We start from the raw sequence: 22,384 nt of genomic DNA, 5'->3' as shown, positions 1-22,384 counted from the left end.
CTAATATAAGCTCCATATGCTGACTGTTTTAGTTAAACAAAGTGGTCAGCGGGGGAATGCAAATCTCTATCAGAATCCTAAGTCACGGACTCACGGTCGATTGGAGATACAGGATGGAGTGACAGACATCCCCTGTTCTACAGTTCAGGGGGTAATTGGATCAAGAAGAGCTACTGTTTTCTAAGGCATTTGTTTAGACGCCAGTGCATTTCATGTGTCTGAGCCGTGGCTCTGAGTATACAGGTTAGGACGCAATATAGAATGATGGGCAAATCGTGTTTGACTGTTGAGGCGTCATTTTGTTCGGAGAGGGCTCTTGTGTTGGACGACACTTATTTCACGCTGGGTTTGGAGTGGAAATTCACAGGTGTGATATGTCAGGTTTTCGAGATTCTAGCCAGCTCACGACACTAAAGGCAGGCGACATTTAATTAAATCTCTTATCTTCGATATCAAGACATGTTATTCATTCCATATACTTTGTTGGCCCGCTTTCTTACTTGACACACAAACCTTGTCCCCGTTGGGAAATACAATGAGAGCGTCTGGAGCCTGCATCACAGTTGCTTCCACCTTTAGAGGCTTTACGAGCATGCCTACCCTCCACTCGAGTGAAACAAGCCAACCTCCCATAGCCCTGACATGAGTCAACTTCCCACCTGCCCAAGATGACGGTAAGCTCGGAAGCAAATGTATCACGACGACCTGTCGTGACGGCTCAGATCTTAGCGTAGATTGGACCAGACACTCTAAGATCCCAGCACATCCGCCAAAGTTGCCGTCAATCTGGAATGGAGGATGATTATCTAACATGTTTGGTAAAGTCGATGTTTTCAACAGCAGATCCATGTGGTTGTCACAACCCTCCGAGTCTCTGAGACGAGCGTGAAAGTTCAATAGCCATGCCCTGCTCCAGCCTGTATGCCCTCCTCCGTGCTCTGCTCTCCTCGCGAGAACCTTCTTCGCAGCCTTGATCAGGAGCGGCGACGAGTCCATACTGATAGAGTCATCGGGATATAGGCCAAAGAGATGTGATACATGGCGATGTCCAGGTTCAGCCTCCTTGTGATTCTTCAAGCCCCATTCCTGTATGAGCCCATCCTTATTGAGTGACATGGGAGGGAGCTTATCGAGGGCTGCGATGACATCGTCCCTTAGTGGATGATCGGGGTCGAGTATACTGATGCTCCAGAGGAAACTCTCAAACGCAATGCGCACGATCGTCATGTCGATCACGGACCCTTCACAGAAGATGCCTGTTTCTCCTGAATGAGACACAAAGCTGTTTTCGGGGGACAAGGATGGGTTGGTGACCAAGTATCTGCCGCAAGCTGATGGAATTAGAAAGTCAAGAAGGAACTGAACGCAGCCTTCAAGGATTGGGGCGATGCGACAGTGCAGCGTGGGCTCGTACTGATATATGAGCATTCTGACAACATCGGTACATAACCAAGCTCCCCCGAGCGGCCAGATAGTAGCAGGCATCCACCGATCTTGGGGGTCCGTATCAGCCCATATGTCAGTGTTGTGATGAGCGCACCATCCTTTGCAGTTGTACATCATCTTGGCTGTTCTCTTGCCTCTTTCCGCCATGCGTTCAAGGAGGCTGATGAGTGGTATAGCACACTGGATTAGACTGCATGGTATGGCTGGCCAGTAGTTCATTTGGAGATTGATATTGATGGTGAACTTGGATCCCCAGGGAGGTGAAAAGGAAGGGTTCCATATTCCTTGTAATGTTGCCGGTAGAGCTTTTTCAGAGTTTCGGCTTGACGAGATGAGCAGATATCGACCGTAATTGTGATAAAGTGCCACTAGGCCTGGGTCTCTGTTGCTGATGATCCGCTTATTTGTTGGTAGGTGGTTCGCGTCAGGGTATAACCGAAGGGACATTCGGCCAAAAAGGTTGGTATAATCGCATCGATGGCGACGGACGAGGGTTTCCCATGGCTTTCGAAGAGCATCATCAACATTCAAAAGAGCGGACCTTTCGGGGTCTTCTTTTCTGAACGTGGTATGCGCCCCAACGGCAATAACACATTTGGTCGCGTTTACAATCAGACAATTTCCAACCGCCTCAACACTCCCATGGCTTGGCTTGCATGAAACTCCAAGAACGAGAGACAGACGATTACTGTTTGCGCCGCCAGGTGTTGCGTTGAGAATGATCCGCGAGTCTTGCGCGAAGATACTGTCGAGGTACTCGTTGGTCTCTCCCTCGTTCTCGCTCAGTCGATTCAACCGTATAACGAGGCGGCTTTTTTCGGATGCTTGAACTTGGATGGCGAGTACACTATCCGGGAAGCTGGCAATTATATCGCGGCGATATGATCTACCGTTGTGCTTGTAAAGTGTCGTGACTTGGGAAGTTTCCAGGTCGAGATACCGCGTATAATCGGTCACTTCACTCTCTTCGTGATTAAACTCAATCTTGCATTGGCCCAGTGGCTCATAGTGTCTCATGCTTGATGGCGTGGCAAAGAACGCCTCTTTCACAAGATCTTCTGCATCCTTGTGCTTCTCATCTCTGATCAGTTGTCTCAAAGTAGGTAAATTCTTGTGCGCATCGCGTGGTGTTCTGTCCTGCGGGCCGCCATACCAAACAGAGTCCTCATTGAGTTGGAGCAGCTCGGTCGACGTTCGCCCGTAGACCATAGCTCCCAGCCGCCCGTTGCCAATGGGAAGAGCCTCAGACCACGAAGATGCGGGGGCGGCGTAATGCAAGAGCATGCTTTTGTCTGCGTCGCTAGGCTCGCCTTGGTCCATTGTGGATGATGACTGGATATGCGCGCCGTTTTGCCGCGATGGATTCATGGCGCTTGATGGTGACAAAGGCGCATGGGATGATGATGATGCTGGGACTAGACTAATTGATGAGGGGAAACTTGATGATTCTCTTGGGTGTTTTTGTTTGCCGAGCAGGGCCGATTGATGATGGATTAGACCCAAAGAGGATGGTTAACCCCACAAACCCACGCGGACGGATGAACGGCCCATGGGGTAACGACGGGCTCGGCGATATTATTGGAGGGTTTATTATTTGAGTTGACGATTGTACCCACATGCCCCAGAGTCGAGAGTGGTTTAAAAACTGGAGGCATTTTAGCCGACATCTCACAGACTGCAGCTAACTATCACGTACATACATGCAGTATTGGGCCTTGATCTGAACCTACCAAATAGAGGAAGCGAAGTCTATCAGTGGTGTGATTCAAATTTTGTAGGATGCGGTCTGCACTCGATCGGGTTGTCGATGTTCTTGTGCCACACTCAACTCGAAATAAGTGCACTAACTAGGTCGAGACAATGGCGGCATAAAAGGCGATCGCTGGACATTATATAAAGCCGATCTAAGGTCCAGCAGCAAATTATATAATTTAGGATTGCTATGTTCCTGAGTTTATAAAATACCAGCACAATCATACAAGATATCAATATGCCAATCCAGGCCCGAAGAGCCTCTTTCGAGCGCCATAACATCTACCAGGATGTCCAAGCTGATGCAAACAAATCAGGCGTCGCTGTCGAAGAAATTGTCACAGCGCGAATCACAGAAGACCATCTGATCACAAAGTCTCGAAAAGCTCTGTCTCTCAAGTCCAGAGCCGGCTTTCGCATATTTCTCATCATGGTTACTATGGGATTTAATCAAGCTGCGTAAGTTCTTAAGCCGATCGAACCGTTATGCTGAGCTGAAATTCGTGAAGATATGGTATCGACTGGGGTGTCATTAGTAGTATCAACTCCAACACCTATTGGCATGACTACTTCGGCTTCTCAAACAGCGGCTCAACCCTCGGTGTCATCAATGCGCTCATGACCATCGGCAACTTTTGCGGCGCTCCATTCCTCAGTCTTGCGGATAAGATTGGTCGTCGCAGCGTCAACTTTCTCGGTTGTTTTCTCACTATTGTGGCTTCTCTCATTCAGTGCTTTGCCCCGAATGTCAAGGTGTTTATGTTTGGTCGCTTTGTCCTTGGATTTGGTACTGCTCTTTGCACGAGCTCACAGTATATTGCAGAGGTTGCTCCTCCTCACATCCGTGGACAGTGAGTCCTCTCCCATGCCCCTCCTTGAACTGCTCAATAATACGTTGATTAGTATTGTTGGAATCTTTGGTGCCTTCTTCCAGGTTGGCTCTCTTTCTATCGTCGGTATCATGATGGGGTTTACTCACTGGGAAAGTAACTGGAGCTGGAGAGTGGCATTTCTTATCCAAGCCATCTTCCCATTCTTCGTGTGCGTCACTATCTACTGGTTCTGCCCCGAATCACCACGATACATGATTATGAAAGGCCAAAGAGAAAAGGCTCGCACCATGATCTCCAAGTACTTTACTTCTTCGGAAGACCCTAATCACCCATTTGTTGAAATCATGATTGCTCAGATTGATGAGTCCATCGAGACTTCGGCGGTTGGATTTCGTGCTGTATGGGACTTCCGGGTCTTCTTCACCAAGGCTGTTGGCTTTCGAACCTTTGTCCTTCTCCTCTACTCGATCTTCCAGCAGTGGAATGGTAAGCCTCGAACGCCGACTCATATGGTCCTTCTCTCTGACTCGTTCTAGGTGGCGGCATCATTGGTCTCTACATGGACCCAGCGCTCCAAACAATCGGAATCACCAAGAAGCTCGACGTCTTGGGCATCACACTAGGTCTGACTGCCACTTACTTTGTCTTCACTCTTTTCGGTGCCTACATCATCGAGTACTTTCGCAGACGAACTCTCATTTTCACAGGGTTGATATGCATCATCATTGCGCAAACCGCTGTCACAATTACAAGTTGGCGAGTCAATGTGCAAGGGGACAGATACCTATCTTATCTCACTGTTGTCTGGATTTATTGTTTCCAAGTCTGCAGTGCGTCTTTTATAGCGACGATGCACAACTTGTACCCGGTTGAACTGTTGTCTCTGCCTTTAAGAGCAAAGGGAATGGCACTGTACACGATGTTCCAGGTATTTTCCGTGCGCAAGAATGATCTTTCATTTAATGACATTACAAGGGCGCTGCTGGCGTTGTCCATAATTACGGCATTTCAGTTGGGATCCAGAAAGTTGGATATAAGATTTGGGCGGTGTACATTGCGTACAACCTCATCCAATTTGTCGTGGCTTACTTCATCTTCCCAGAGACTGGAAAGCTCAATCTGGAGGAGATTGACCACATTTTTGAGACCAAGAACACTAACCCCACCAAGCTGAGTGTCAAGATCGCAGATGCCAAATGGGCCTCGATCAAGGAGGAAAAGAGGCGGGCTCGCAACAATCCCATGGTAGCTTAGCTTTAGTCACAGCCGTACATCTCAGTCAAGAACATCCGCGCAGTTCCGATGTCTGGCATACCAGGGCGCAATAATGAGCAATTGGTACCCTAGCCTCTTTGCGAGTAACTGTCAACTGATACGCGTATATGCACCGCGAACGATTTGTCACACGAACGCATATCACATCATGTACCATGCACTCCACGTATTCTCCTTCCATTTCCAGCTGTAGCTCAGTAAATGCAGAGCTAGCGGGTGATCTGCGCAGTGGATAAATGGGTAGGCGGGCCGGTAGAAACAGCGCTTTGCTTTTGCTGGAAGACGAAAGACAGTATGCAGCAATAGATGCTCTCGTAGATCTCTCCCACAACCCGAAATTGGATCAATTTAGCGACTTGGATCAAGCTCCTCCAGAAAATGACTTATTGTAGACTCTCAACATGCGTGAGACAAGCATGCTGATTCGTGGACAATATCGCCCCTCCGCCTTAGTTATGCATCTTCCCCTCTCTGCAAATGGCTGTTATCTGCGAGTCCTGAGTGCTCATTTGTCCTTTTTCCAATTCTTCACCTTAGCTTAGCCATCTTCCTTTCCTTCATCAGTGGCAATAATGTCACTAAAAATGGGTTCTCACCAATTTGACGAGTCCATCAAAGGTGCCTTGCCCCGTGACTTCATTTGGGGTTTTGCCACAGCGGCAGCTCAAGTTGAAGGCGCTTGGAACAAGGACGGTAAAGGCTTATCGATATGGGATACCTTTGCTCATATTCCAGGCAAGGTCAAGGATGGCAGTTCTGGTGACGATGCTGTCAAGTCTTATGATCTTTACAAGACCGATGTTGAGTGGCTTCGCAAGTACAAAGTCACAGGTTATCGGTTCTCACTCTCATGGTCACGAATCATCCCTATGGGCGGGAAAGATGACCCTGTCAACGAGGAGGGTATATCATACTACAGTCGACTGATCGACGAGCTTCTTGCAAACAAGATCACTCCATTCGTCACGCTCTTTCACTGGGACATCCCTCAGGCTTTAGAAGATCGTTATGGGGGAATGCTAAACAAGGATGCATACACTCCTGACTTTGTTCGTTATGCCCGGGTATGTTTTGAGCGCTTCGGCGACCGTGTCAAGAACTGGATCACATACAATGAGCCTGGCGTCTATTCCCTCGCTGGTTATGCCGCTGGAGTACACGCTCCAGGAAGGTCCAGCTTTCGTGATCGCAATGAAGAAGGGAACAGCAGCACAGAACCCTTCATCGTCAGTCACACGGAGCTTGTGTCGCATGCCTACGTAGCCGACATGTATAAGCGCGAGTTCAAACCCAAGCAAAAAGGCATTATCATGATTACTCTTCATGGTAATTGGTCTGAGCCATGGGATGTCGATGATCCGCTAGACCAGGAAGCTTCGGAACGAGCAAGAGAGTTTGAGATCGCCTGGTTCGGTGACCCTTTGTACAAGACTGGTGATTATCCAGAGTCAATGCGTGCGCAGCTAGGCGACCGTCTTCCGAGATTCACACCAGAAGAAAGCAGGCTTGTATTGGGGAGTTCAGAGTCTTATGGGATGAACTCGTACTCAGCTTTCTACGTCCGTCATCGCGACGGACCTGCTGATATTAATGACCACTTGGGCAATGTTGAAAAGCTTGATGAGAATAAGAAAGGAGAATGGCGAGGACCCATGAGCGACACATACTGGCTGCGAACTACTCCCTGGGGCTGGGCTAAGTTACTCCGCTGGATCTGGAACCGCTATGGCATACCCATCTACATTACTGAGAATGGTACTACGGCGCAGGGTGAGCATGGCTGGAAGCCAAAAAGTCCCGACGATGTTTTGGAAGACTCCTTCAGGGTTGACTTTTACAAGAGTTACCTCACAGAAGTCGCCAAGGCATCACAGGAGGGTATTGTAATCAAGTCATATTTTGGGTGGACTTTTACTGATAACTGGGAATGGGCTGCTGGTTTCTCAGATCGCTTTGGTGCAACGTGGATTGATTTTGAGTCTGAAGATAAGACGAGGTATGCTAAGAGGTCTGGGTACTTCCTTGGGGCGTTTCTTAATCATCTCATTAGCAAGAATTGAGATAGTAACGCTTTGAAGATTTTTAGTGTTTAACCTGATTGCAACAGGTGGTCTGATTACAAGTCAAGCCCGTGACTGTCCGTCCTCGCCGTATTTTGGATGAGTCTCGTAGCGCAGCCTTCATTCCAGGCGGATGGAATGTGGTGACCTATAACGCAAAGAGAAAATGCCTCCCTTGCAAGCCTTTAGCCACAAACGGGCTGGCATGGACCGATATCCTTACAACTGGGCGACCAAGTCTTCGGTGAAAATATAAGCTTCTAGCCAGAAGACCCATATCGTCAATCAAGGAATGGAGGCATACAGAGCATCTGGAGACATTTGGATGTCTGCAATGATATTCAAGGGATTCGGGTTCCTGTCATGCTGACCAATTGGCGAGACACACGATATAGTAGAGACGCATCAACGCTGTCATCTTTGTGGCGCCAGCAAATGGGCCTGCCTAGAGGATATTCCAAACCTATAGTCTTCGTCCATTTCAGTAATACTGGCCGGGTCCGCCGAACGGGCTTGGGAAAAAAACGGAATAGAAATTGGTCACGGAATATTGCTAACAAATTTAGCAGTAATCCCCTGTCCCGCTCTGCAGCTAGTTCCTCTAAGCAATGAACTAGAAACTTTATTATCCAGTAATGAGACAACGATATAGATAATTAAAAGGGCTAGACTTTCAGTTCTGATAAGGTCAAAGTCTAGACTCTTAGTTTTGCAAGCCCGGTTTAGTAGTCCAAGCTGAGTTCAGGACATGAGGTGTTTTTGCATTGCTTTGGGTTAACATTATGATTAACAGAGATAGTTTTAGGCCCCCTAATCTAAGTAGGTATTACTTGAACATTCCATAGGGCACTGCATTTAGCATTTTAGGTAAATATATATATATCCTTTCTTCAAATGAACTCTGCTTTTTAATTGCATTAAAGTTTACTGAATATTTATTTAATAAATTACGTTATTTAAAATGGATATATTAAAGAGAGTTTTACTACTGCTTTTCATTACATCGGTATGCGCCTTTCCAGCTGTTGGTAACCTTGAAAGAGGAGACATTCTGGAGCCAAGAGCAGGTATATAAGCACAGTCGGATTGAAAGAACTTGACTAATATTCCTTTTTCGCCATAGGGCTATTTTGCCAAGCTTCAGACCCCGACAACAAAGCTTTCAAGAGTAATGCAGTTGCTGGATCTGCATTCTGCTCAACCTACATTCGAAAAACTACAACTACCACTATAACTCCTACTTCAACTATTACTTCCACTCAGACCGCACTGACAACAACTACGGCAACTGTATTCACTACCGTTTTGACTACATCCTCTATTAGCACCTTTACTACCTCAACAAAAAGAGGATCAACTTTAATCACACTGACCAAAACTGCCCTTGTCACGGATACGATAACTGAGACATTCACAGCCCAGGCAACAAAGCGAGTCACTAACACAGTAACAAAAACAACGCCCATCACAATTACATCTCACAGCAGCAAGACCGTCACTGTAGCATCTACAACGACTGCTACAATTAATATTAATACTACAGTCACAAAGCTCGTAACCAATGCTCTGACCAATTTTATCACTGGCAAAACTACCCTTTGGGTGACGTAAGTACATACGATGCACATTGATGTTTAAAGCTAATAATCACTTATATAGCACTACGTGAGCTTGGGCTGCGATGAGTCTCTGGAAAGTTGTAATTAACCATACATAGGGCATCTGCTCCAGTAGTAACCTCGGACCCAAGTATGTTCTTCTATTAGTAGTGATTGATCTAATGACTAACGGGAATGCAGCCACGATTTACTGCAAAATTCGAGGTTATGCCAAATCCTCCGAATATATTCTTTTCCAACAGAATCCCTTTCCTAACATTGGCTTCTCTACTTGCAAGAGCTATTGCTTAGACCAACAGGACGACATTCCAGTTTACGGCTTCGGCTTTACTTCTACTGGCTGTTACTGCTATAGCGAGCCAGTGTAAGTAGCTCTCTTTTGACCTTGTCTCTAATCGTGGGATTTATAACTAATTGAACTTTAGATCAGATGCAATTGAGCCCAACAAGGAACTGGTGGCTACAAACTATGATATGTCCTGTGATTTTGCAGACCAGGTTAGTAAAGCCTTCGTATATGGAGACAGCCAGCAGACGTTAACGTTTCTCGAGGATGGCTCCCAGCCTGTCAAGCGGGAAGTACAAGAGCGTGCTGCCAAGACTACACCAGTGCCAAGCTTCTTGCCCAACAAAACGCCCAGTGTCGTCAGCAGTGCCTGTTCTTGCTTAATCACCAAACCTGCTGCTCGCCAGACCTTCAGCGTTTTTGCCGACCCCACGACTATCCAAGCTACAATGACGACAACCAAGGTGGTAACGATCAACAAGAAGAAGACTACTCTTTCTACGACACGTCAGACTGTTACCTCAACAGTTTTGACCACTTTGATAGCGACAGGAACTCAAAGTGTAACCAGAACTCAGCATACAACCAGTACTATTACCAAGCCGGTTACTGTCTTTATCACAAACTTTAATACAGTTACTGTAGTACAGACTGTTACTTCTTCTACAGTTAAGACTGATACTATCCCTGTTACCAAGGTTAATACCATCCCTTGGACTCGCCTTAGCACTGTCCTTGTTACCAAGGGGCTCACCACTACGGTCGTGCGAACTGCTCCGACTCCGCAAACCGTCACGTCTACTGTTACGCAGGAAGGGTCTATCAGTACTTATGTCCCCGAAATCACAATTTGGGGTACTGACGAGCCCGATTCCACGACCGAAGATGCTACGAGTACACGTCCAATTATACCATCTCCAAATTCATCTTTCAGTATGTCTGCGGAAACACCTGTTACACCTTCAAAGTCGAGTACGTCTATGGTCGCAGCTGCCACCCCTTCAAGTTCGAGTACGCCCACGACTACTCCTGGCTGGCAGCTGTTAGACAACAACGCTGCGGCTATCAGCATTGTTGCTGACGGCTCCGACCTCTACCAGCTCCATAGCTCTGGTTTGATCTGGTTCTACACAGGTACCCCTATTAGCGGTTGGCGATTGTTGGGCAATAAGGCTTCAACCACTAAGATTGATGCATCAAAGGGTAATCTCTACCAGCTTCGCAATACTGGTGAGATCTTCAGATATACCGGTACTCCAGTCACGGGTTGGCAGTTGGTAGACAACAACCCTGCCGCCCTCGACATCGTAGCCAGCGGTAACGACCTATACCAACTCCACGAATCAGGTTTCGTCTATAAATACACGGGCACTCCTATAACTGGATGGCAACAGTTGAGCAACAGCAAGAATACCTTCAAAATTGCCGCTTCCGGTGGAAACCTCTACCGACTCGACAATGACGGCACTATCTGGAAGTACAATGGAGTGCCCCTCACTGGATGGGACAAGCTGAGATCCTCAGACTCAGGGATCAAGGATATTGTGGCACGCAATGCTGACCTCTATGAGCTTGATAATGATGGAAATATCCGGCAATATACTGGCGTTCCGATAACCGGCTGGAGGCAACTAGATAACAACTTTCGGACGATACAGATTGCTGCCGGAGCTGGAGGATTCTATCAGCTTCATAACTGGGGGGCTATCTGGCTATATACTGGCACGCCCATCACTGGCTGGAAGCTACTGGATGCAAACGCTACCTCTACCTACATTACGGCAGGAGACTCACTCTACCAGCTTCGCACCACTGGTTATATCTTTAAGTATAACCCATAGGTTCATCAATCGGCGATTCCATGGCTGCGCCAGTATTCGGTATCGAAAGTCAGGGTTCAGGAGGGTGTTCATTATCGATCATCAAAACACAGCCCAAAGCGCCAAAGGTGGGTCGGTAGAGAAACACTGTCTCAAAGGGACCTGATTGACAGAGGATGGACTGAGGGAGGATGCATGGTATAAGAGCATGATATATGCGGCCAACGGTGGGAAATTGATTCTCGTTCATTTAAAACTAGACTGCTCGTTCAGCCATTCTTTAGATCATTCGTTATCAATCTTCTTGAACCTAACACTTACGTGCAAAATGCTAATTGCCGATCTGTATCAAAGGGTACCAATTCAGCGGTGACATCTTGAATCTACAACCATTTTACATAATACATCTGCAGGGTAGGTAAAGTGGTGACGGGCACCGAGAGCGAGGAACGATGGCGCTACGCCACTGCATTTTAGTATCAATTATCAGCCGTGCATCCGATTACGCTGGCCTCTGCGAGCTGCATCTAGTTAGACTATGCTAAAGCAATAAAACCTCAGTGCAACGATTGATCTTGAACTGCTCAGAAATATGTTGCCATCATAAACAAGAGGCTCTATATTAGTTCTCCGTTCCCATGCCAGGTCGAGCCATTACTTTGATAAAGCTCAATTTCTCCAAGCCTTTTTCAAGGCCCCAGCATCATGTTCGGCGTCGAGCGCCACTCCATTTTCGTAGCGATCAAGGCTTGCGCTTGGAATGTGTTTGCATTTGGCATCAAGTGTTCTGGACACAGTGACGCACGGGACAAAAGCTTTGACGTGTAGACAAAATATTATTTCGGGGCCAGCCCTCATGCCCCATCTTGCTTTGATCCATCTTCTTGAAACACGATAATGACTGATCTCTAAGCGCGACTGGCTTCAGCAAAGAAGCAAAATGCTCATATCAATCGGAATAGTGTGTTCACTGTCCCTATCTCTTTTATGGCCAAGCGCCTTATACTGACATCTTGACAGGCCATCCAAGCAGTGTTACTGGGATTATCACTCTTTACAGTTATTCTTCGAAGCTGGACTAGGCTTTACTATGAGGGGAAGAGGCTCTCTCTTTCCGAGTACTTTGCATGGATGGGCTGGATCTTCGCTTTGGGATGGCTTATAACTTCGACACTCTCTATGCTCATTCTGGTTCGCCATCCCCCGGATGGAGATGGTCTTATCCCTAGCGTCGATTACCAGAAGGTAAGTGACTCCGAAAGCTCTAGCCGTTACAAGCTCATTCGTCCTCGACTCTAGATAGTCTGGGTAGCCGAATACTTCTTCGATACAGGAATCTACTGGCCGAAACTCTCCATCCTCGCCTTTTATTGGTATCTCATACCCGATGTGTTCCAATCCTTGAGAGTAACACTATATATAATCACGACATACCTTGTTTGTTGCATGACAATATCAATCCTAATCAACACTCTGATAGCGAGACCGATATCAGACAATTGGTAAGACTGCTAGAATTGAATCTGTTGTATTAAAACTTAGGGTTAACTCCTCCAGGTCAGTTGAGAACCAGCTGAACTCCGCCTGGAACTCCCTGCCTAATTTTCTGACTCAGTGGTGCTTGAACTTTTCAACAGATCTAATATGTGAGTTGATCCCTGGGCTGAAAACTCTTACAGGAAACAAGAGTATACTAACAAATACCAAGTGTTCTGTTTCCCATTCCTCATTCTCAAACATCTGACTTTGCGCACTGAGCAGAAACTCGGCCTTGTCGGCGTCTTTTCCCTTGGTGCAATCACGATCTCAGCTAGTCTCGCTCGCTTCATCATCAGCAACGCAGCAGATTATCAGCTTGATTACCCATCTGGTAGTATGTACAGAGTTTAAGGCTTTTGGTAGATACTAACTGCGCCAAAGATGCCCTCTGTATGGCCGAAATGGCGACTGCAGTTATCGTTGTCTGCCTCCCTGGCCTAAAGAAATTGATCATGCAATCGAGATCAACTACCAACACGACAAGTCAAGAGTCCAACTCGAAACAGTCAAGCGTGGGCCACTCTTCGAACATGACGACGTCCAAATCGAGGACGGCATCGCAGGCTTATGCGAGATGGGGTGTCATGGACGATGAGATCGAGTTGCCTGGTCATCCCCAGAAATCTCATTTGCCTGGTGAACTAAAAGATGTAGGGAACCTACTGTAATATCATTTCAAACATGGAGGCAATAGCTGCAAGCGATAATATTATACACTAAGAAGTACCTCTGCTATCAAACTGGTGCACCGTAGAAGTAGCATTCAAGCACGCCCCATCAGCCCGAGCCTTTTGCTTACGGTGCTTTGGAATACAGAACCTGCCCATCCTTCTTGAACCCTGCAATTACGTTCTGTCCCTTGTCACTAACAAGCCACTTGATAAATTCGGCTGCTTCTTTACCATTGGGTGCTTGTTCGCTAATCAACGCATGGGCGGGATTCAGCAATGGGTCATCCGCGCTATCAGTCCCTGCTTTGTAAATAACAGTCTGGTTTCTGAGGTCTGCGTCTAGGGACAAGATGGTGCCCCGGTCGGTGATGGTGTACTCTTGGAGGATAATCGCAGCTGTTAAAGCTTGGATCGGGAAGGCAATGTATTGGTGATACCATGTTGAGTAGGCGGTCGCCCAAGGAACTTGACCTATGCCGGCCCATAGCAACGTCTCTTTGATGTTGGTAGCAGACTTGTCATAGCGGCTTAGGAACCTAACAGGAGGTTCAGTAGCAGGGCCTTCAGCCGCTTCATGGAGATTTGCGAATGTGGTCATTATGTCATCACTTCTGGAGATATTTGCTGGATTATCCTTAGGCCCAACGAGAAGGAAGTGGTCTCGAAAAGCGTAGTGGCTTGGACTTTTGGCGATGCCTTGTTTAATGGCAATCTCTTCCGCGACTGGGTTGTACGTGATGCCGATATCAGCCTCACCCGTCTTGAGATACTGAATGCTGTACGTCGTGTCGCTCTTGATCCATCCCACCTGGAATGGTTTCTCGCCGTCTCCAACGCGGCTTTTGATGTATGCATTCGCGAGCTCTGGCCATCTCCGTTAGCATGGCCCTGCTTGTTCGCATGAGGATTTTACCCTTGATCAATCCGCTTTGGCCTGCACCTCCGTTGGCAATAAGCAGCTTAATGGTGTCATTTTTATTATGATCGAAGCCACCTCCATAAACCGCTTGGGGAGTCACAGCCAAACAGCTACCGACGAGGAAAGAGATTGCGAGTAAATAGGCTTTCATAGTTACTACTTGGATGAAGAAAATTATGCTAATGATAGGGAGGAAAGTTCAGAAATTCATTCAATCGAATGACTGGGGATGATGGCATTTAAACCATTTGCATTACTGGTAAACAGGCACGGTATGTGTGCCTTTCGAGACTACGGTGTCTCTCCTCACCAGCTGAGACTATTAATTTTGTAACCGCGGTACCGACGCTATTGTGGAAATTGGAAGACATCTACATACTTGGATACCCTTCGCACGCGTTTGGGATTACATTCCACGGCCTGTCTTAGCACTCTGGTTGACAATCACAGGGTTTGTTAATCTGTTGGCCTTGATGACTAGCCACCTAAATCAATCTAGGTGCCGTAAGCGCTCAATAGCTGAGAAGAGCTATACTGGCATGTATTATGATTGAAATCTGAAAGATGACCCAACGCTAACTGCATACATAAATAGCTTCCCCACTTTTCCTCAATGTGCGTTATTTATTTATTTATTTATTTATTTATTTATTTATTTATTTATTTATTTATTTATTTATTCTCTTTCTTCAGTTCAGCCCATTTCTTGAAGACGCTGACAATGACGAGCAGCAAAATGCAATCAACGGCGGAGACAGCGCCGCGAGTAATTACACATCCTTTATCTTTTTACAGTTTTCCTGATTTACCAGTAGAGTTGCGGCTAAGAATCTGGCGCTACTCTTTCCTCCCCCGCTGCGTTGAACTGCATGCCCGCAGATCACACTATGCCGATAATTTCCAACACGGAGGCATACCAAAATGGCAAAGTCGATGCTACAATCCCGCTGCACTGGCAGTAAATCTTGAGGCGAGATCTGCAGCAATAGACCTTTATCGTGTCAAACTCCCCCTTGCAACGGTTGCTCCATATGAGCATGCTGGCGATGACATAAACGACCCTCATCGCGTCTTATACATCAACCCTGCTATCGACACCGTCGCTATACTGGGTGACCTAGACTACAGCAGAGTCTCACAACTTCTGACTGGCTTGCGAGCTAGTGATCCAGATGGAATCGGTTTGCAGAATTTTGCTGTCAGTGCCAGCTGGACGTATCATGAGGGAGCTGGTGACACGATCAGGATGCTAGTCAAGCACATGTTTCCGGAGCTCCAACAGATGACCGTGTTTATGTATGATGAGAAAATGCCTCCGGCGGACTGGGGTGGTGGAACGTGTGAGCTGCGAGATTGTAGCCATACAGACTACTATAAACGCTACGCAATGGGACGAGGCCGACAAATGAGGGATGGTGATGGGTGGATGGTAATTGGGAGGAAGGAGTTACAGGTAAAGGAGCTGAGATTTAGGCATGGATGGTAGTCGACGTCGATTCAGTGAGAGTTAGAGCTCAATATAGCTCAATATAGCTCAACGAGATATCAAGTCAATACCCCATCAGCAAGGATAAGTCTCTCAATTTAATACAGGCAAAGAGACTAACAAGACTCTTATTGTTATGTGCTAATAACCTTTTTCCAAAACCCACTCTGCTGAAGTGAACTAGTCAGAGCCTCGATGTTCTGCTCTTTGGTTCCATTGACATCAATCTACAAATATCAGCATATGTCCCTCAGTCGAGGGAAACCCAATACTCACAAATACCAAGATACCACGCTCTCGATACTCTTGCTCGACAGGAAGAGTCTCCAGCTCATATTCAGTAAAGCGCTTCTCAAACTTGTCTGCGCTGTCGTTGGTGTCTCTGCCCCGGCTCAGATATCTGGCTTTGGCGTTTTGTTTTGTGATCTGAAATGATAGTACGAGATCCGGCTTGATTTGGAGACTGAGCTTCCCGTCATCACCTGCAGCGAGAGGCACTGTGTCCTGATAAGGCCATGTCCCAAAGGAGTCCAATTGTTCAATGCATCGTGGATATCCGTCGACCAAGATACCCTTCACCTTCGGTTCATTGGGATTAATGGCTTCGAGAATTTCGCGATAAATGAATGGGTTGAGATCCTCAGAGGTCAGAAAGCCTTGATTGTCAAGCTTGTTCTGGATCTTGGCGGCAAGCTCGGTGGAGCGATTCACGCGCATCCATGCACGCAGACCATCACCGACTGAGTAGTGCACGAGATTGTATTTTTGCGCGAGATAAGCTGACAGCGTACCTTTCCCCGCACCCGGAGCCCCTAGAGCATGGTCAGAAACGGCAGATTAGAGAAGTGGAGGGGGGGGACGACTGTACCAATGATGAAGACGATGGCAAAGCTGCGGCTCTTACCACCCGATGCGGCGTGGAGCTTCATGGTCCTGTTAGTTTGATGATGATGATGGTGCTGAGCTGTTGCCGAGGCATTAATCTTATCGTAACACAACCTCGTGTAACACAAACGCGACCCAATTGACAGTGAATCATTACCAATTCACCAAAGATAATGATGGCGTCACGTGCGGGGATGTGAACTGTCCCCGCTCCATTCTATGAAGTTCGAAGCCCTCATCCTTACTTCTGTAAACAGCACTCATTCACCGGTCGGAAGTCATATTCTTGTAAGCCAAATACTGGGAACGAGCTGGTTTGGCTGATGATAGCTTTTGATATCTCATAAATTACTGAAGAATGGCGCTTCTCTCCTTTGTCTGGGATCTACAGCTCTTGTATCGCTTTGCCATTCTTGTTATCTGTGGCTTGGGCATTGGTCGGATCATCATAACCCGAAAGCAGTCCAAGACAGCGGTTGCTACACATTTGTCCAAAGACTTCACCAAAGAATCCAACGTTCCTGTGTCGGTCAACTACTTCCCTTCTCGAAAATGTAATTACACCTGCGGTTTCTGCTTCCATACCGATACCTCCTCCTACGTCCTTCCGATTGATGAAGCGAAGCGCGGCTTGAGACTTTTGAGAGAAGCTGGCATGCGAAAGCTCAATATTTCTGGTGGCGAACCATTCCTCTACCCTCGTCTCTTGACTGAACTGCTCAAGTTTGGCAAGGAGGAGCTGGGCCTCGAAAGCATCAGCATCGTGAGCAACGGCAGCAAGATTGCAGAGAAATGGATGCGTGAGAATTGTCAATGGCTGGATATTCTTGCAGTCTCATGCGATTCGTTCAACCCCGAGACGAACAAGAAGATTGGACGCGGCGATGACGGAGGGAATGTGATCCGGCTCTTCCGCATTGCGGAATGGTGCAGGGACTATGGCATCAAGTTCAAGTTGAACACTGTTGTCAATATCCACAATTGGAACGAAAACATGTCAGCTGAGATTGAGAGACTTGCCCCGTTTCGATGGAAAGTGTTCCAGTGTCTGATCGTTGCTGGTGAGAATGAGAACGCGACCCGATTGCGAGATGCGACAACGTTCCTCGTGACAGACGAACAATGGAAGACATTCTGCGACCGGCATAAACATCTTCCGTGCTATGTTCCAGAAGATACAAATGCCATGGCAAGCAGCTACTTACTTCTGGATGAGTACATGTGCTTTTTGGACAAGGGAGAGGGCATGATGACAAAGAGCGAGTCAATCTTGAAGGTCGGCGTTGAGAAAGCAATGAGTCAGGTTGTCTGGGACAAGGGTTCTTTTCTCGATCGCGGTGGCATTTACGACTGGGGCAGATCCGATATGGAGAAGGAAGGTGGTTGCGGCGGCGGTAGTAATGAAAAGCTGCAGTGGTGATAGTCAATGGCATCGACGTCTTCGTTTAGACCGGCTGGGAGTCAGCTTCGGAAAGCATGATATGGCGGAAACTGTATCGACACTGGCGATAGGTGTAAACACAAGCGAAAGACGAAAATGATTCGTCCTCGCATAATCCTTCCTTAGTTGGTCTAGTGCTTCACCTCATAACGCGATTCCTTATCTGGTTTAAGCTTATCCTGCACCACATGACAACGCCTCCGCACTCGCATTGAGATATCGGCTTCGCCTATCATGCCAAACGCGGGGAACAAGTTGGTATAAGTCACCAAATGCCCCTACCGAACCGTTATCTTGCACGGCGCGGGTCAAATTATTTAACGTATGGCATTGCCCACGGATCCATTTGATTCTCGAGACAGATTCGTATTCGCTCTCCTGCACTGCCATTGTTCTATTCATCATGCACCGCGAAACAGATCAACCGAGTCTTAAGTCACAAGATACCAAAGAGGTCTCGGAAATGCCTGCCAAGACAGACAGAGATGCCGTCGAATGCGGATCAGTTGCTCCTGGCGGTGTTACTGTTCAGACCTTGAAACCGTTCACAACATTATCTGCCCTCGGCATCGGATATGGCACAACCAACACTGCCGTCGGTCTCCTTCTTGTCCTTGGAAGCACTCTTCCAATGGGTGGTACACCTCTCTTCTTCTGGGGATTCCTTGTCATGGCGGGTGTTGGTCTTGCAACAGCTACGACACTGGCAGAACTCGCATCGGCCATGCCTCATCCCGGTGGACAGTATATCTGGGTCAATCGTTTGTCCCCGCCCCGATATCGTCGCTTTCTGTCATACACCATCGCTGTTGTCAGCTGGCTTGCCGCGGTTGCCACAGGCGCATCGGCATGTCTATCAGTACCTACCGGCTTCTGCGCCATCATCTCCTTGCTCAATCCCAACTTTGTGTACAAGCGTTGGATGGGATTTGTTGGGTTTCAACTGTTGAACATTTTGACCGTCATTTGCGCCAGTTTCGAGCATGCCCTCCCACGAATCTCGAAGATCATGCTCCTCTTCAGCTGTATGACGATCGGTGTTATTTTCATCACGCTGTTTGCCATGTCTGACAGCCATGCTTCAGCAAAGGACTACTTCACAACCTCAGTGAATATATCAGGATGGCCAAAAGGTATTGCATTTATTATCGGAATGAATGGTGCCAATTGGAGTTTCTCATGCCTCGACGTCGCCACCCACTTGGCTGAAGAAATGCCATCGCCCAGCACCGATATTCCCAAAGCTCTGATGTGGACTATCATTGTCGGATTTGGGTCTGGACTCTTGGTTGTGACTTCGGTTCTTATCAACGTGCCAACCATAGATGGAGCTGCGGATAACTCAGCTCTGTCTCTATTTTACATGATTACCAAGAGCAAGGCGGCTGCTGTGGGCTTGTGGATTCCTGTTCTCATCACAACGGCTGGCGCAGTTTGGTCGATCCAGACATGGCAGTCCCGCCTTGCTTGGACCATCAGTCGCGAAGGCGGCTTTCCATTGCATCGCCATCTCAGCAAGCTTGCGCCTGCTCCTTTTCATACTCCCATCTGGTCGCTGATCTGGTCTGCTTCTGGGACTGCCCTATTCGGCTGTCTCTACCTTGGTTCAGATCTCGCCTTCAACTCTTTGATCTCGACGGGTCTGTTGCTCCAATACATTAGCTACAGCGTCCCTGTCGTCTTGGTTCTTTTGCAAGGACGCAACAACTTTCAACATGGTCCGTTTTGGTACCCCAAGCTTGGACTGATTGCCAATATTGTCATGCTGTCATGGACAATGGTGGCTCTTGTTTTTTATTGCTTCCCTTACTATACGCCTGTCACGGCTGTGCAGATGAATTATGCTTCTCCCGTCTTGGTGGGAATTGCTCTCTTGTCTTTGTTCTTCTGGTTCTTCCATGCGAAGAGCAATTATGAAGTCAAGGAGATTTTAGATGCCTGAGAAGTATCTGGAGTAGATAATAGGTATTTAATTCATGTTTTGGCGTATACGTGCAAGCATATTTGGAAAAGTTTCGTCCTCAACACTGCGGTCCGAACGTCGGACAATGCCTTGAAAACAACGTGCACCAGTAATTCATTAATTGATCAATGCAATGTCAAATACAAAAGCAGCTCTGTGTTTATCTCATATCTCTCAAGGCGCTGAGTCAGATGATCCGAGTTCTGGAGCTGGCTAGCACAGGCACTAACTAACTAACTTATCGTAAAAGCGGGGGAATCCACCCTCTTCATCTTGTAACATCTTCCCCTTGTCACATTCTTATCTCCCTTCAATCCTACAAGATATTGACTGAGCCACCTCGGTCCCCACGCCGATTGATAATGCAGCAATCGAACAAAACCCCACACTCAAAGTCTCGCAATGGGTGTATCAGGTGCAAGGCAAGAAAGGTGAGCACACCCAAAGACATGCGCACTCATCAACTCACATCTTGAGAGGTTAAATGCGATGAGCGGAAGCCTGCTTGCATGCGCTGTGAGGATCAAAACTATGAGTGTCCAGGATATGCACTCAACGTGCGTTGGTCACAAAAGCACCAGACAAGGCCGAGCACCGGTGAGAGCTCTTTGCGACAAAGGAAGGCAAAGAGTCGGATCAATCCTTCTTCCAACTCGGTAGCCGAGGGTTTTCATCAGATGAACGGATGGCTCGATCCCCCATCTCAACTAGACTTTCTAATGCCAGCAGAGATGTTCAGCGTTGAAAATCTGTCGCAAGACCTCCTGGGAGCCGAATCCTCGTCGCGGATCGACGACAACAACATACTCGACTCGCCTGGCGGGAACTTGACAGTTTGGACTCTCCCTGAAGACTCAGGGTCAACATTCAGCATCGAGGAACCAATGGGAGTGATTGGACAGCTCTTTGGTGATTCTACGAGCCACCCAATGTTGCAGTCTCAGAACCTATCGCAGGAAGAGCAATCTCTCGTCCAGTCTCGATATTCATGCCCTGACCCGCACCGACGCTTGTCCAACACCCCAACCACTCTATCTGAATACTTCTTCCGAGAAGTTATTACTCTTTACTGTTCTTGGGATAGTGAACAAAACGTTATGCGAAATATCATAGAGAAAATGTGGCAGTCTTCCGGCGTGCTCTATCATACCATACAGAGCATGGCTGCAGCATGCTTATCAAAGGACTTCCCGCACCTGCTACCGGTTGCTCGTGAGGAACGTTCACAGGCACTTCAGCTTGTGAAGAGTGGTCCTCAAGTGGTAGAGAAGCAGGTAATGCTGCTCGCATCCATGCTTCTTGGTCACACCTCGAGCTGGCTAAGCCCTCACAACCTTGCAACCGAGACCTTTCGAGCAAGTCAAGACATACTGGATGAAATTGCCACCGACAATAGTGACAGCTCGGAGATGTCCTTCTTCAGAGACACCATGGACTATTGGGCTATGCTTTTGGTCTATCTTACTGACAAGAACGAGCTGGGAGAGTACCATCGAGAGGAACGAATTGGACCAGCAAACTTGATGAAACCTATCGAACCACATCCCTACTCTGGCATTTCACAAGATATGGTGCGTGCACTGACCGATACGGGGATACTCATCTTTCAATATCGGAAACATATGTCCACGATGAAGTTCATGACGGAAAGCGATCTCGACGTGTTCAGAACTGCATTACGTGAGGGCAGACGGCTGGAACGCACATTTCTAGCACATCAAGTGCCAAGCGCTGTCCACACCAAAAACCCTGGCGATCCGAAGACACCACTGAAGCATCTGGAGCTTATGGATGAAGCATATCGATGTACAGGGTTGTTGCAGCTGTATCGGGTTTTTCCCGATCTTTTGAACGAACGATACTCACCGTGGAGCAAGAATCACATTCTGCGCCCCTCACCAGCACACCAAGTGCCAACAAAGCAAGAAAGACAGCTGTGGCTTACACAGTTTGCTTTGCATATCCTTGGTATCTTGGAAGAGATTCCATTTGAGTCAAGAACTCGCAGTGCTCAGCCGTTCGTTATGGTTGCTATATCCGGTGAACTCAGGCAGACTTCTCGGAGTTTTTGTGGCTCTGAAGTCACCATCACAGACCCGGGAATCTTAAGCATTGATGGTATATCTATCGAAGTGGCCCGTGCTCGGAAGTTTGTGAGATCCCGGTTGTCGGCGTATACACACATTCTGCCCTTGCGAAAGAGCCAGGTTATTCTGGAGCTCATCAATCAAGTCTGGTCGGCAATTGATGATGGACAGGAGGATGCTTACTGGTTGGATATTGCTTACGAGAAAAAATTGGGCACGATGATGGGGTAGTGTACTTAGTAGTTGAAGGTTGTTGCGAGGTTCCATAATGCTATTGACTATTCTATGTCGCTGTCCGATAT

The 22,384-nt window shown here is 47.5% G+C and overlaps 11 protein-coding genes across 11 annotated transcripts; 8 read left to right on the top strand and 3 right to left on the bottom strand.

Annotated features, from left to right (window-relative positions):
- Positions 1-462: 462 nt before the first annotated feature.
- Positions 463-2,766, bottom strand: FVEG_03438 (hypothetical protein; the record flags this gene model as incomplete). Its single annotated transcript, XM_018891051.1, has 1 exon — positions 463-2,766. The coding sequence occupies one exon, from the start codon at positions 2,764-2,766 to the stop codon at positions 463-465; it is 2,304 nt and encodes a 767-aa protein (XP_018747492.1).
- Positions 2,767-3,436: 670 nt separating this feature from the next.
- FVEG_15266 (hypothetical protein) lies at positions 3,437-5,285 on the top strand (the record flags this gene model as incomplete). Its single annotated transcript, XM_018904390.1, has 5 exons — positions 3,437-3,657; positions 3,708-4,049; positions 4,102-4,517; positions 4,568-4,959; positions 5,007-5,285. 5 exons carry the CDS (start codon positions 3,437-3,439, stop codon positions 5,283-5,285), a joined length of 1,650 nt encoding a protein of 549 aa, XP_018747493.1.
- Positions 5,286-5,890: 605 nt separating this feature from the next.
- Positions 5,891-7,366, top strand: FVEG_03441 (beta-glucosidase; the record flags this gene model as incomplete). Its single annotated transcript, XM_018891052.1, has 1 exon — positions 5,891-7,366. One exon carries the CDS (start codon positions 5,891-5,893, stop codon positions 7,364-7,366), a length of 1,476 nt encoding a protein of 491 aa, XP_018747494.1.
- Positions 7,367-8,327: 961 nt separating this feature from the next.
- On the top strand, positions 8,328-11,112 carry FVEG_03442 (hypothetical protein; the record flags this gene model as incomplete). Its single annotated transcript, XM_018891053.1, has 6 exons — positions 8,328-8,433; positions 8,490-8,973; positions 9,026-9,031; positions 9,084-9,115; positions 9,166-9,349; positions 9,411-11,112. The coding sequence occupies 6 exons, from the start codon at positions 8,328-8,330 to the stop codon at positions 11,110-11,112; spliced, it is 2,514 nt and encodes an 837-aa protein (XP_018747495.1).
- Positions 11,113-12,031: 919 nt separating this feature from the next.
- On the top strand, positions 12,032-13,298 carry FVEG_03443 (hypothetical protein; the record flags this gene model as incomplete). The annotated part of the gene is made up of 6 exons (XM_018891054.1): positions 12,032-12,052; positions 12,112-12,336; positions 12,391-12,593; positions 12,649-12,737; positions 12,800-12,964; positions 13,012-13,298. The coding sequence occupies 6 exons, from the start codon at positions 12,032-12,034 to the stop codon at positions 13,296-13,298; spliced, it is 990 nt and encodes a 329-aa protein (XP_018747496.1).
- Positions 13,259-14,421, bottom strand: FVEG_03444 (hypothetical protein). Its single transcript, XM_018891055.1, has 2 exons — positions 14,215-14,421; positions 13,259-14,165 (listed from the first exon to the last, which is right to left on the bottom strand). Exons 1-2 carry the CDS (start codon positions 14,369-14,371, stop codon positions 13,426-13,428), a joined length of 897 nt encoding a protein of 298 aa, XP_018747497.1. The 5' UTR covers positions 14,372-14,421; the 3' UTR covers positions 13,259-13,425.
- Positions 14,422-14,910: 489 nt separating this feature from the next.
- Positions 14,911-15,854, top strand: FVEG_03445 (hypothetical protein). Its single transcript, XM_018891056.1, has one exon. The coding sequence runs from the start codon at positions 14,942-14,944 to the stop codon at positions 15,704-15,706; it is 765 nt and encodes a 254-aa protein (XP_018747498.1). The 5' UTR covers positions 14,911-14,941; the 3' UTR covers positions 15,707-15,854.
- Positions 15,775-16,711, bottom strand: FVEG_03446 (hypothetical protein). Its single transcript, XM_018891057.1, has 3 exons — positions 16,575-16,711; positions 15,983-16,518; positions 15,775-15,933 (listed from the first exon to the last, which is right to left on the bottom strand). Exons 1-3 carry the CDS (start codon positions 16,633-16,635, stop codon positions 15,841-15,843), a joined length of 690 nt encoding a protein of 229 aa, XP_018747499.1. The 5' UTR covers positions 16,636-16,711; the 3' UTR covers positions 15,775-15,840.
- Positions 16,712-16,949: 238 nt separating this feature from the next.
- Positions 16,950-18,098, top strand: FVEG_03447 (hypothetical protein; the record flags this gene model as incomplete). Its single annotated transcript, XM_018891058.1, has 1 exon — positions 16,950-18,098. One exon carries the CDS (start codon positions 16,950-16,952, stop codon positions 18,009-18,011), a length of 1,062 nt encoding a protein of 353 aa, XP_018747500.1. The 3' UTR covers positions 18,012-18,098.
- Positions 18,099-18,435: 337 nt separating this feature from the next.
- Positions 18,436-19,974, top strand: FVEG_03448 (hypothetical protein; the record flags this gene model as incomplete). The annotated part of the gene is made up of 1 exon (XM_018891059.1): positions 18,436-19,974. One exon carries the CDS (start codon positions 18,436-18,438, stop codon positions 19,972-19,974), a length of 1,539 nt encoding a protein of 512 aa, XP_018747501.1.
- Positions 19,975-20,288: 314 nt separating this feature from the next.
- On the top strand, positions 20,289-22,381 carry FVEG_03449 (hypothetical protein). Its single transcript, XM_018891060.1, has 2 exons — positions 20,289-20,426; positions 20,475-22,381. Exons 1-2 carry the CDS (start codon positions 20,358-20,360, stop codon positions 22,311-22,313), a joined length of 1,908 nt encoding a protein of 635 aa, XP_018747502.1. The 5' UTR covers positions 20,289-20,357; the 3' UTR covers positions 22,314-22,381.
- The last annotated feature ends 3 nt before the right edge of the window (positions 22,382-22,384 follow it).

This window comes from Fusarium verticillioides, chromosome 2 (assembly GCF_000149555.1).
Source record: "Fusarium verticillioides 7600 chromosome 2, whole genome shotgun sequence".
NCBI lineage: Eukaryota > Fungi > Ascomycota > Sordariomycetes > Hypocreales > Nectriaceae > Fusarium > Fusarium verticillioides.
Note: the sequence above shows the minus strand (reverse complement) of the source record. Positions and strands in the feature narration are given on the sequence as shown.